Genomic DNA, 13,442 nt, shown 5'->3' with positions numbered 1-13,442 from the left:
AAGAATGAGACAGATGGGTTGGTAGAAAAGAGAAGGAAGAGTTGGGGGTGGGGGGAACCAGTGGTGGACTGTGGAAACTGCTAAAGGGCCACAAACAGTTCTTCTGGTGGGTGTTGTTGGCTTGATGGTACAGGTCACGGGTCAGTTCAGTTATCAGCCTAACAGCAGTGGTGAGTGTTTGGCTTGGCAGCCGTAGCCTGGCTGACCTCTTACACCAGCTGACTAAAATACTGTAAATAACTCTTCCATATTTTCATGTGTGACAATTAACAGGAATAGGTATTTAGTTTATTAGATGACCCTTTTTATATATTTATTTTGGTTGCAGAAACCTGAATTCTTGAACTACAGGCTTCATGTGAAATTACCTTTTTTTTCCCTACCAACAAATGTTCTTTCTTGTTTACTGGTCAGTTTTGGAAACTGCTTGCCGTCTCACAGTGGTACTGTGTTGAAGAATGGAGGGGCGTGTGCTCCAAACAGAGCTCCGGTCTTTTCATTCTTCCATTAACAAACTGATGTCGGGGTATCTGTGAGGTTGTGGAGAGCAGATCTAACTAGCAGGGATAAGGTTGTTCCTCTTCTCCTGTTACTTTGTACATTGAGGCTGAAGACATTTAGAGACTTTTTCTGCATAAGTGGCTGATATAGCTGATCATCTATTTCTATAATGAAAAAGTATCCACAATTTTTTACTTAATATTTGCTCATTTTTTTCCCTTTTCTGTCAAAACTGAACATTTCTTCACTTACCATTTTTTAAAATTTGAATTCAATTAACATATAGATTGTTATTAGTTCAGTGATTCATCAGTTTTATATACACTCAGTGCTTATTACATCACATGCCCCCCTTACTGCCCATCGCCCAGTTATGCCACCCCCTACCCCGACGCCTCCAGCAACCCTCAGTTTGTTTTCTATGGTTAAGAGTCTCTTATGGTTTGTCTCCCTCTGTGATTACATCTTGTTTTATTTTTCCCTTCCTTCCTCTATGCTCCTCTGTTTTGTTTCTTAAATTACACATATGAGTGAAATCCCATAATTGTCTTTCTCTGATTAACTTCTTTCTTTTTTTTTTTTTTTTAAGGTTTTATTTATTTATTCAGAGAGAGCGAGAGAGAGAGGCAGAGACACAGGCAGAGGGAGAAGCAGGCTCCATGCAGGAAGCCCGATGTGGGACTCGATCCTGGCTCTCCCGGATCACACCCCGGGCTGCAGGAGGCGCTAAACCGCTGTGCCACCAGGGCTGCCTGATTAACTTATTTCACTTAGCATAATACCTTCTAGTTCCATCCATGTTGTTGCAGATGGCAAGATTTCATTTGTTTTGATGGCTGAGTAGTATTCCATTCCATTCTTTGTAATTGTCATTCTGTTGATGGACATCTGGGCTCTTTTAATAAATTGTTGTGGACATTGCTATAAACATTGGGGTGCAGGTGCCCTTTTGGATCACTACATTTGTATCTTTGGGGTATATACCTAGTAGGGCAATTGCTGGGTCATAGGATAGCTCTATTTTCACTTTTTAAGGAACTTCCAGGGACACCTGGGTAGCTTCGGCTCATGTCATAATCCCGGGATCTGGGATCCAGTCCCACATCAGGCTCTCTGCATGGAGCCTGCTTCTTCCTCTGCCTGTGTCTCTGCTTCTCTCTCTCTCAGTCTGTGTCTCATGAATAAATAAATCTTTAAAAAAAAAATAAAAAGAAAGGAACTTCCATATACTTTTTCAGAGTGGCTGCACCAGCTGGCAATCCCACTAGTAGTGCAATAGGGTTCCCCATTCTCTGCATCCTCTCTAACATTTGTTGTTTCCTGACTTGTTAATGGTATCATTTTTTAAGTTAAGGCCAGAGTTCTTGGTCAGAGGACTGTGACATGTAGTTTAAATCCAAAGGAGCTGTAAACTCTCTGTAATAGTTCTTGATGTGCCCCTATGTTATTTCATACAAAAATGGACTGCCTGGTGCGATGAAAGAGTTTAGGTGGTGTTAAATAGAATTTATTCTGAATTTACAGTGACATGATAATATGTCAGACATCACATCCTTTATGAATCCCTTTGAATAGGCCATTTCAAAGGGGAAAGAAATTCTGTGTCATATGGGTGCTTATGCTTGCTTTTTGTCAATATATGCTTATCTGAGTATTGAGATCACAGGATTTGGTGTCAAAAGATCTGGGCTTGTAATTTTGCAAATTTAGGAATATGTGTGGGCTTATAGGCCACAGTTATGCACTTTTGGTAGGAATGGTAATTGGTTAAATCTTTTTGCAATGTAATTTGCAATATTCATCAGAATAGATGTGTTCATTGACCTAGCAGTTGCATTTCTGGAGTTTATGTTGAGATAATTGGACAAGTTCAGAAATATATGTAGAAAGATACGTGAGTAATGGCATTCATAGCAATGTTTGTGAAGGAAGATTGCTATCAACCTAAATGTTCATGAGTAAGGAGACTGCTAAAAAAATTAAAATGATGCATCTGTACACTTTAACATTACACAGTCATTAAAAATGATCATATGTTTATAGAAAGGGGGAAAGATCCACAGCATATTAAGTGGTTAAAGCCAGTTATAAAAACATTCATATAGTGTAATTTATTCAAGCAAAATTGTATATGTCTGTATTTTTAAAAATGTGTTTATTTATAGAATTCTTGTATAGGTTTGTGTTGCTTTATTTTTATGATTTACTTTTTAAAATTTGTTCAATATAATTACAGATTCATAATAGGTTGCCAGAAAGGTACAGGGAGGTCCTGGCATCCTTCACTCATCTCCTCCAGTGATGACAACTGACATAACTATTGTTCAGTATCAAGGTCAGGAAACTGACATTGGTATAATCCACAAAGGTTACTGGGATTTCAGCAGGTAGTTACACATGGACACATTTGTGTGTATATGCATAAGTCTACACAGTTTTATCACATGTATAGACTCCTGTAGCCACTACCAAAATCAAGATACTTACCTGTTTCATCCCAACACGGCTCTCTTGTGCTTTCCCTATTATAGCCGCACACATCCCCCACCCCCTCATCTCCCATCCCTGGCAGCCATTGATCAATTTTTGATCTCTATCATTTTGTTATTTCAAGAAAGTTATATAAATGGAATAATACAGTATGTAAGCATTTCGGGATTGGCTCTTTTCACTATGCATAGTGTCCTTGAGATCTATTCAAGTTGTATATATCAGTAGGTCATTCCTTTTTTCTTGCTGAGTAGTAGTCTATGTTGTATATGTACCATAGTTTAGACAGTGACCCATTGAAGGACGTTTGGATTGTTTCCAGTTTTTGACTATTACGAGTAAAGCTGCTATGAACGTTTGTGTACAGGTTTTCTGGTGAGCATAAGTTTTTTTTTTCTTTGAGACAAATGGTCAACAGTGCAGTTTCTGGGTTGTATGGTCAGTGCAGGTTGAAGTTTCTCTTATTTTTTTCAATTTATTTTTAATTGAAGTATAGTTGACATGTTAGTTTCAGGTACACAGCCTAGTGAGATGATAATTATATACATTAACAAAATTCTCACTATGAAAAGCATAGTTACCAAGTGCATGTTTGGTTTTATACAAAACTGCCAAACTGTTTTCCAACAGCTGTATCATTTTACATTCCCACCAGTAATATATGTGAGATCCAGTTTCTCTGCCCCCTTGCCAGCATTTGATGTTGTCACCCCTTTTTTTTTTTTTTTTTAATTTAGCAGTTCTGATAGCTGTGTAGTATTACCTCATGCCTTTGTATGGTTTGTTTTTACAATAATCAAAATAGAAAACCATTTTTCAAAAGATTTGTTTATTTGAGAGAGAGCGTGAGCAGCAGGGAGGAGCAGAGAGGAAAGGGAGAAGCAAACTCCTTGCCAATCAGGGAGCCTGACGTGGGCTTGATCCCAGGACCCTGAGATCATGACCTGAGTTGAAGGCAGACACTTAACTGATGGAGCCTCCCAGGTGCTCCCCCCCAAATTGTCTTTTAAAAAAGAAAAATTACCAAATGTGAGTCTCTGTTCTGCCATTTATTAAAAGTTACTTAATATTGAGCAATTTCACTTGGTGAATAAGGACTCTTGATTACCTTGATAATCCACTAGGGTTGTTTTTCTATAGTAAAACATGAATATAAATAAAACCAAAACATATCATTGTACAGTTGTTTGACACAAAACATGTAAAACTGCTTAAAAAATTACTGACTTTTGTTTTATCCTTCCCTGTGTCGTGGGGGTGGGGGGAAGACAAAGGAAGCTGGCAAATTACTTGTAAGGTGTGTTAAGGAATAAATATATGTAAATTTGATAGTTTATTACATATGGTTTTGTGTTATTGCCGTGGTGGGTTGGGAACTCACGTTTATTGAGCTATGTGCTGAGCACTTTCCATACCTTGTCATATACTGCTTACCCCTATCCTATAGATGGTGGTATCCTTACCTCTGCTTCACAGATGAGAAACTGGGACTCTCAGACTAAGTAACTTGGCTTGGTTATACCATTAGGAAACGAAGAAGCTGGAACTTAAACACATGGCTTCAAAATATGTACTCTTTCCATTATGCCAGGGGTATACATCATTTTCGTTAACAGGCCACGTGACTGGAAATTCATGTGCCAGTTGCCTCAGTCTGTTAATTGATGGGAACCGTTGAGATACACTTGGAGTGGAAGTATGAAAGTGACTGGCTTCTGTGGTTGCAGAGACATTCTGTATTCTTATGTTGATATTTCTTCCTAGTGTTCCAATTTGGCATATAATTTTAGTGGAATTCAAATAGAATTTTTAAACATTAAACATTTAAACTTGACTGTGTTCTGCTTTAATAATAGTTAAGTTAGTGGTTTATCTAAGTTTGCTGGCCCAACGTTTGGCTGCAGCAGTTAATTATAGTGTTGTTGTGAGTACATGGTTAGGCTTTATTATATGCATCACTAGAGGCATTAGTACTATTCATTTTTTTTTTTCCTGAAAATCTTCAGATGGTTGTAGTCAGGATCAGACATTTAACTATTGTATACTTCAGATACCTTGCTGCTGCTTTGAGAGTTGTTTTCTTTGTGTTTTTGATTCTGTGCTCAGTGGCTTCCCCTTTGCAGCAGGATGAAATCCAAATTCAGTGTGACATTGAGGTTCTTCATTCTTTGGCTGTACTTTTTCATACCACTCTTCTCTGCTGCCTACACTTCCTGGTTATTTTACTTGGTTTTGCTATATGTTAGCACATGCAATGGAGGTGGCATGGATTTATTATTTGAGACAGCTCAGAAATCCTTGAGCTGTAGTACTGGTATTCCCTGGAGACTTTTCTTAGAGGCTCTCATAGAAGCATGTGGAGAGTGTGAGGGAGATTCTCTTCATGAAATCAAAGGAAGGAAGGGAACAGAAGTGGCAGTGGTAATGTTTAAGAATTTGCCTGTGGTTGTGCAAATTTTAGTAACTACTTCATTGCTGAATTATTTTAAGGGAAGTCCATGAAGGTTCTTAAAACTGGAAAAATCCCTACACCAGTTTCATGTTTTTTTGGATATGTATGTGAGATTCTGGGATTCTTGGGAAAATATCTCCAGTCCCATAGGTCTCCCTTTCATCTGGGTGTCACAGCAAAACTGTGACTCTTGTGACTTCATTTGACTTCTTGTTGCTGCCAGAATAGTGGCCAAACTGAGAAGGAGGAGCCTGATAAACCTTATCACATGTAAGGATTGCTTCAGAAAGAGATACCTAGTCATTGGATCAGTATGGTGGTTTAGCTAGAGTTTAGTTCTTTTAGCAAAAGTTTGAGAAATGACTAGTTTTGCATAATTTATCCCTACTCTCCCGTTATCCACATTTAAAAAATTGACCTGGAGTTGTGGGGTGTACATGTAACAATGAGTTTGAAGTACTCTGTGTGGTACTAATTTATTGAATCTGTATTGGTATAAATATTTGCTGCCCTTTTGCCCCCTTTTTGTATGTTCCCAGTGCCCCAAATCTGCCTTCAGAAACATTTGGTTTCTAATTGTAATTGTCTTGGAAACACTGGCATATTTGCAGCTCCATTTTACTTTTATTTACTGCATATGATGATTTGTTAGTTGCCTGCTGCCAGAACATCTGAGCTCATTTGTTTAAACTAAAACAGTACTGCGCATGGATGCCTATAATACGCAGCGACAGTTACCAACCATCCCAGTTGCTTACCACCTCATTTTAGCTCTAAATCAAGCAAACGAGAAAGAAGATTATTCTTAAAATGTTCCAGGAAGTTTAGAAAATTGGAGGATGGAGGAATGAGAGGAAGGGGAATTTTATTATAACGATCAGTGTGTTACCAACCATCCCAGTTGCTTACCACCTCATTTTAGCTCTAAATCAAGCAAACGAGAAAGAAGATTATTCTTAAAATGTTCCAGGAAGTTTAGAAAATTGGAGGATGGATGGATGAGAGGAAGGGGAATTTTATTATAACGATCAGTGTGTTACTTTTGGCAGGGGTGGTGTGCCTCGCTGATTTCCTCTGTAGAAACAAGTAAGGCGTCAGGGTGTGAGAGTTCCAGTGGTACTGCCACAAACAGAGCTCTGTGAATCTTTGATTTAATAGGTCATTACCAAGTGTTTTTCTTTTGGCCGAGCCACTGTACTAGGCACAGTGGGGATGTCGGTGTTAACGAGATATTTTCCCTGGTCTCATGCTGCTTATAATCTGGGCACTGGGGATGCTTCTGTCCCTCAGAGGTGGTTGTTGAGGAGGTGGTGGCAGTGATGCTGTTTCAGATCACAGCTGTGTGTAGGGGACCTGGGCCTGATGGGCCTAATCACAGACTGGTAGGTGCTGGCTGGTGTACAAGAGGGAGCTTTCCAAGAGAGGTGTGGTAACTCCCGGTCTTTCCCTGTCTCTTCATCCTTGAGTGACAAAGAAATCAGACTGCTTCAGAAAGAAATAGTATTTCATGTTTGGAATTAAATAAGTGTATCTAAAAATATTTTAATAAAAAATTAAACTTCAGGGCACACCTTGCCTTGAGGGCTGGAGAATATGAAGTCTTTCTTGAGGAACGGGGGAAATAGTTTTGTCCTCAAAGTGTCTGACAATGGCATTCATTCAGTCAGTACATTTTTGTCATGCATGTGCTTTGTCGCAGGCTGTGAATGCCAAGATGAGCGAGGAGCCCACGATCTCGGAGTTGAGGGAGTCAAGGACAAGAAGTTGGGCGGTGTTGCTACCAACTACTGTTTTATTTTTTATTTTTTTAAAGATTTTATTTATTTATTCATAGAGACAGAGAGAGAGAGAGGCAGAGACACAGGCAGAGGGAGAAGCAGGCTCCATGCAGGGAGCCTGATGTGGGACTTGATCCCCGGACTCCAGGATCACACCCTGGGCCGAAGGCAGGCGCTAAACCGCTGGGCCACCCAGGGATCCCCCCCCCCCCCAACTACTGTTTTATAATTGGGTGTTTGGATGACCTCGTCTTAGATGATCAGAGAAGATTTCCTGGAGGAAGTGATGGCCATACCAGCCTCACTAAAGATGTTGGAATTAATAGTTTTTTGTTGTTGTTGTTTGTTTGTTTTTTTTGGGTAAATATTGTATGAAAAATAAATCTGAACCCTGTCCTGGGAACATCCAGTGGCTTTCTGTTGAGAACAAATTGAGAGACTGAACTCCAGACTTGAGCTGTCTAGTATACTTTTCTAGTCTTCTAGTCTGCTGTCCTCTGGTGTAGATTAACATTTCCAGAATGTGCTGGGCACTGTGATGCCGTGCTTTTTTGCGTGTGCTGTTACCATGTCTGGAAGGCCCTCCTCTTTTCCCTCCCCGTTGTTTGCCAGACTGACTTCTCTTGTGGTTACTTCCTCCGGGATGCCTGCCTTGACTGCTCCTAGGGTAGGTTGGGTACACCTCCCATGAGCTTACACAGGAGCTGGCCTTGATCTTGGTATTTCCCTTCCACCAGATAGTCTGTCTGCTTCTTTATTTCTCCATGTAACCTGGTGGCAGAGGCAGCATCTTTGGGAGAACCCAGCATGTCTTGAGCATCCAGGCAGTGTTTGCGGGATAGACAGATTTAGAAGCTTCTGAAGGTTGTATCCATATGTGTATAATTGAAGCTCTTGGTTCCAGCCAAGTTCAAGAGAGTGTTATTGACCGAAGAAAGTAGAAGCACTAGTGAAACAGATTTTATGCATGTGGTCTACTTATTAACCTCATAAAGCTATTTACAATCCTTTGCGTTTATACCTCTTTACTTTTATTTTTTGCCTGAGTAACCAATAAACTAATTCACAGTTTCTGTTTCTTGCCAACTACTAATATATATTATTAAATCTGACCACTGTGATTTATTAATTAGAAATCTTTTTGTTATTAACAGAAATCAATTTGATTTTGCATAGGCCAGAAAAAGGGGCATGTGTGATGAAGAGATGGGGATGCCTCAGGATCCTTGGATCCTGAATCCAGGATCAAGAAGACAGGCTGTAGGAAGAACTGGCCCCAAGAATGGCAAGGCCAACAAGAATTCTAAGGGTCCTTTCTGTTAGTCTCTGCTTCTCTCCTCAAAGCTTTTACTCATTTTTCTTACTAATCAGCTTTGTCTGCTTCTCTGTGGACAGAGGATGGTTTCCCTTGAGCCTCAGCTTTGCAGCCAAGTATGGAAAACCTGTCTTTTCTGTCTCCGTTCCAAATTCACCAAGACTGGCTTATCTTAGATTTCTATCCCTGATGGAGTCAGCAGTGGCCAGGGAGTGGGGTCATGCTGAACAAGCCTGTCTGGCTCTGCTCACCCTCGAGAAATAAGGTGGGAAGGTAAAAGAAAAGGATGGGGAGAGCAGCAGACTGACAAGACATTGTGCGGTGGGCAGACACCCAAAATGTTTTTGTAAAGAAAATAAAAATGCAGTGATAAAGACTAGAGACCCATGCACACTTTATTGTAGGATCATTTCTGGGTTATTTTGCCTAAAAAAAAAAAACTTCCCTGTTGGGAGAAACTTACAGATTTAACTTTGAAAAGACATTTATCTTTTTGAATGTGAATATAACTTGAGATTCTTAAGGTAATGGCATGTGCACTGAAGTAATGAGTGGGTTTTAGCTTTGTGTGTATAACACTTAGACCTGATACTGTCTTCAGTTGTCAGGAGACAGTTTCTAGAGCAGCTATCATGCAAATTCAAGGGGAGGCACATGTAATTTAAGGTTTTCCGACAGCCACTTTAGAAAAGTGAAGCAGATGAAATTAATTTTAATAATACATTTCCTATGTATTTATGTGTAGATAAAAAGGGTTTATAACTGTTGTGTTTATTAGAAGAGATCGTCATGGGATTTAAATGTGCTAATAAATTTAAAAGTGCTGTGAAAAACATTTAAAGGATTATACAGGTGTAAAGCATCATTTTAATTAATTGGGCAAAGCCTACTACATTTTGGAATCAATACTAGCTCTCATTTCCTGAAGTTTTACTTTGTGCTGCACGTTGTTCTAAGCACTTCCTACATGTTATATAATTTAGTGATGACGATGCCTATGGAATAGGCAGGCTCATTATCATCTCTGTTGTGTAAATGAGGAAACTAAGACATAAAGAGTTAAGAAACTAGCCCAAGGTCACATAGCTCATAACTTGAGCTGGAATTGGAATGTGCTTTTTTTTTTTTTTTTTGCGGCAAAATGTATACAACATAAAAGTGATCATTTTTACCATTTAAAAGAATATATATTTATTTATTAGGGGCAGAGGGAGAGAGAGAAGCAGATTCCTCCTTTATTTTTTAGTGACAGAGAGAGAGACAGACACAGGCAGAGGGAGAAGCAAGCTCCATGCAGGGAGCTCCAAGTGGGACTCAATCCTGGGACTCCAGGATCACACCCTGGGCAGGCGCTAAACCGCTGAGCCACCCAGGGATCCCCTGCATTCTCTTTCTTTCCCTTTTTTTTTTAAATAGCCACTTTAATAGGTGTGAAAGTGGTATCTCATTGGGGTTTTGATTTACATTTTCCTAATGACTAGTGTTGTTGCACATCTTTTCATATATACCTGTTAGCGTTTTGTATGTCTTCTTTGGAGAAATGTCCGTTTATTTTTATTTTTTATTATTATTATTATTATTATTATTATTATTATTATTTTTGCAAACACATGAGGGTTTATTTACAAGCTCAAGCCTGGGTCCAAGTGTACCCGACACAGCGGAGCAGGGACTTGGACCCCGAGACTAGGAGGTGTAGCAGCTTTATAGGGGCCAGTGGGAAATGTCCGTTTAAATCCTTTGCTCATTTTTAAATTGTTTAAATTGGTTTTTTTTTTTTTTGGTTGTTGAGTCAGATTTTTTTTTTGTTTTTTTTGTTTTTTTGTGTGTGTATTCTGGATATCCATCTCTTATCAGATACATGATTTGCAAATATTTTCTCCTGTTGGGTTGACTTCTCACTCTGTGATAGTATCCTTTGATGTGCAAAAGCTTTTAATTTTGATAAAACCCAGCTTAAATATTTTTTCTTTTAATGTCTTTGTTTTTGGTGTTACATCCAAGAAATCATTGCTGAATCCAGTGTCATAAAGCTTTCCCTTGTGTTTTTTTCCTGAGTTTTATGTCTGTCTCTGTCTGTACCTCTTGTCTTTGTATCTTTTTGTGTCTGTCTCTGTTTCTGTTTTTCTATATGGTTACAAATTATTGAAGCTTATGTGTGTGTTCTCTCTCTTTTCTTGCCTTGTTCCTTTTTTTGTTGTTGATCTGTTTGAAGGTATTGCAGGTATCATGAGACTCCATGTATCTCCTAAAAATAATGGCATTTTCCCCAAATAACTATAACCCCATGATTAGTACAGCCCTTAGAATGGGGCAGATAGGGCCCCTGCTCTATGCTTGGTACTTTGGAGGGACTTTCTTGCATTTTTCTAAGTCTCTCCACTAATCTCTTCTCCCTGCCCCAATGCCTGAAAGGCAGGGCTCCTTGAGTGCTTTTCTTTTAGGAATCTCATATTGAGAATTGTAGTACATTTTCTAATTATGTTTAAAATAGAAGGTTTATTTTGTTGATTTTTATCATTTATCACTGTATACTATCTTCTTCTAAGTTGCTTTTCTCTTTATATATTTCTTTAACTAGTCAGGTTATACATATTTAGTGTTGTAGTTATTAATTACCTTTCTTCTGTCTCTCCAGCACTGAGCTGAAGCTTTTGGAGGAAGCAACCATTTCAGTCTGCAGGTCTTTAGGTAAGGGGCAAAGTGAGCATGTGTGTATGTGTGTGTATGGCATGTATTTCAAAATTTCTGTTATACATTTCAGTAGTGTAATATGAATTGAACTGATGAAGTGACATGTTCCTGATGATAATATTTAATAATAATTACTTCTATTCATGGTGCTCAGTGATGCCACTGGAAGGGAACATTTAGTCAATAGCAGTAAGACACCTGTTTAGTTTACTTGTAGGAATGGTGGTGGACTCTGCTAAGCTGTACAGTCTTTCAGCTTGTTCTTTTCTTTTAGTTGAAGAATAATTGACATAAAATATTACATTAGGTTTAGGTGTGCAACATAGTGATTTGATTTTGATTTGACATTTATATACATTACAGAATGTTCACCATGATAAGTCTAATTACTATCTGTCCTCATACACAGATATTACAATATTACTATATTTCTTTTGCTGTACTTCACAATCCCTGTGACTTATTTTATAAATGGAAGTTTATACCTCTTAATCCCCTCTGCCTGTATCACCCATTCCCCCACCGCTGCCCCCAGCACTACCACTTTGTTTTCTATATGTATGAGTCTCTTTTTTTTTACTCTTTTTTCTTTTCTTTTCTTTTCTTTTCTTTTCTTTCTTGCCCTTTTCTTTCTTCCTTTCTCTTCTTTCTTTTTCTTTTCTTTTTCTTTTCTTTCTTTTTTCTTTTCTTTCTTTTCTTTTCTTTTCTTTTCTTTTCTTTTCTTTTCTTTTCTTCTTTTTTCCTTTCCTTTCCTTTTTCTTTTTCTTTTTCTTTTTCTTTTTCTTTTTCTTTTTCTTTTTCTTTTTCTTTTTCTTTTTCTTTTTCTTTTCTTTTCCTTTTCCTTTTCCTTTTCCTTTTCCTTTTCCTTTTCCTTTTCCACATATAGGTGAAATCATCCAGTATTGGTCTTTCTCAGACTTTATTCACTTAGCACAGTACCCTTGAGGTCCATCCATGTTGGCATAAATGGCAAGATTTCATTCTTATTTATGGCAGAGTAATATTCCATTGTGTATATACACCACATTCTCTTTATTCATTCATCTATCAGCAGACACATGGGCTACTTCTGTATCTTGGCTACTGTAGATGCTGCAATGAACCCAGGGGTACAGATATCTTTTGAAATTAGTATTTTCATTTTCTTCAGAAAATGAAAACTCCACTTCACCTGGAAGTGGAATTGCTGGGTCATATGTTCTATTTTTAATTTTTTGAGGAACCTTCATCCTGTTTTCCAAAGTAGCTACACCAGTTTACGTTTTCTATCAGTTTTGCACGAGGGTTCCCCTTTCTCCACTTCCCCTCCAGCACTTGCTATTTCTTGTCTTTATTTGATTTGATTTGATTTTTTTTAAGGAATTTATTTTTTAAAGACTTTATTTATTAGAGACACAGAGAGAAAGAGAGGCAGAGACACAGGCAGAGGGAGAAGCAGGCTCCACACAGGGAGCCTGATGTGGGACTTGATCCTGGGTCTCCAGGATCAGGCCCTGGGCCAAAGGCAGTGCTAAACCGCTGAGCCACCTGGGCTGCCTGTCTTTTTGATTTTAGCCATGCTGATAGATGTGAAGTGATATCTCATAGTGATTTTGACTTATGTTTCCCTGATGACCAGTGATGTTGAGCAGCTTTTCTTGTGTCTGTTGGCCATGAGTATGTCTTGTTTGGAAAAATATCTGTCTGTCAGGTCTTAAGCCTATTTTTAAAAAAATTTTATTTATTCATTCATGAAAGACACGGAGAGAGAGCCAGAGACACAGGCAGAGGGAGAAGCAGGCTCCATGCAGGGAGCCCGAAGTGGGACTTGATCTGGGGTCTCCAGGATCAGGCCCTGGGCCAAAGGCAGGCGCCAAACTGCTGAGCCACCCAGGGATCCCCTTAAGCCTATTTTTTAATCAAATGTGTGTGTGTGTGTGTGTGTGTGTGTGTGTGTGTTGAGTTGTATGAGTTCTTTACAAATTTTGAATATTAACTTTTTAAAAAACTATTTTTAAGTAATCTCTACACTCAGCATGATGAGGCTGGAACTTACAACGCTGAGGCCAAGAGTCACATGCTGCATTGACCAAGCCAGCCAGGTGTCCCTGGATATTAACTTCTTTTTTTTTTTTTTTTTTAAAGATTTTATTTATTTATTCACGAAAGACCCAGAGAGACAGAGCGAGAGAGGCAGAGACATAGGCAGAGGGAGAAGCAGGCTCCTTGCAGG

General features: G+C 38.7%; 1 protein-coding gene across 15 annotated transcripts in view; it reads left to right on the top strand.

Annotated features, from left to right (window-relative positions):
- DYM (dymeclin) overlaps window positions 1-13,442 on the top strand; it is a 344,551-nt gene that overhangs the window by 41,927 nt on the left and 289,182 nt on the right. For 12 of the 15 annotated variants that reach the window (XM_026006032.2, XM_026006027.2, XM_072734787.1 and 9 more), the window contains one exon: window positions 11,175-11,227. The exons of the other annotated variants lie outside the window; for them this stretch is intronic. In XM_026006032.2, the coding sequence (XP_025861817.1) occupies window positions 11,175-11,227 (53 nt within the window). The remainder of the gene's footprint in view (window positions 1-11,174; window positions 11,228-13,442) is intronic. 15 annotated transcript variants of the gene reach the window in all.

The sequence above is a fragment of the Vulpes vulpes genome, chromosome 13 (assembly GCF_048418805.1).
Source record: "Vulpes vulpes isolate BD-2025 chromosome 13, VulVul3, whole genome shotgun sequence".
NCBI lineage: Eukaryota > Metazoa > Chordata > Mammalia > Carnivora > Canidae > Vulpes > Vulpes vulpes.
Note: the sequence above shows the minus strand (reverse complement) of the source record. Positions and strands in the feature narration are given on the sequence as shown.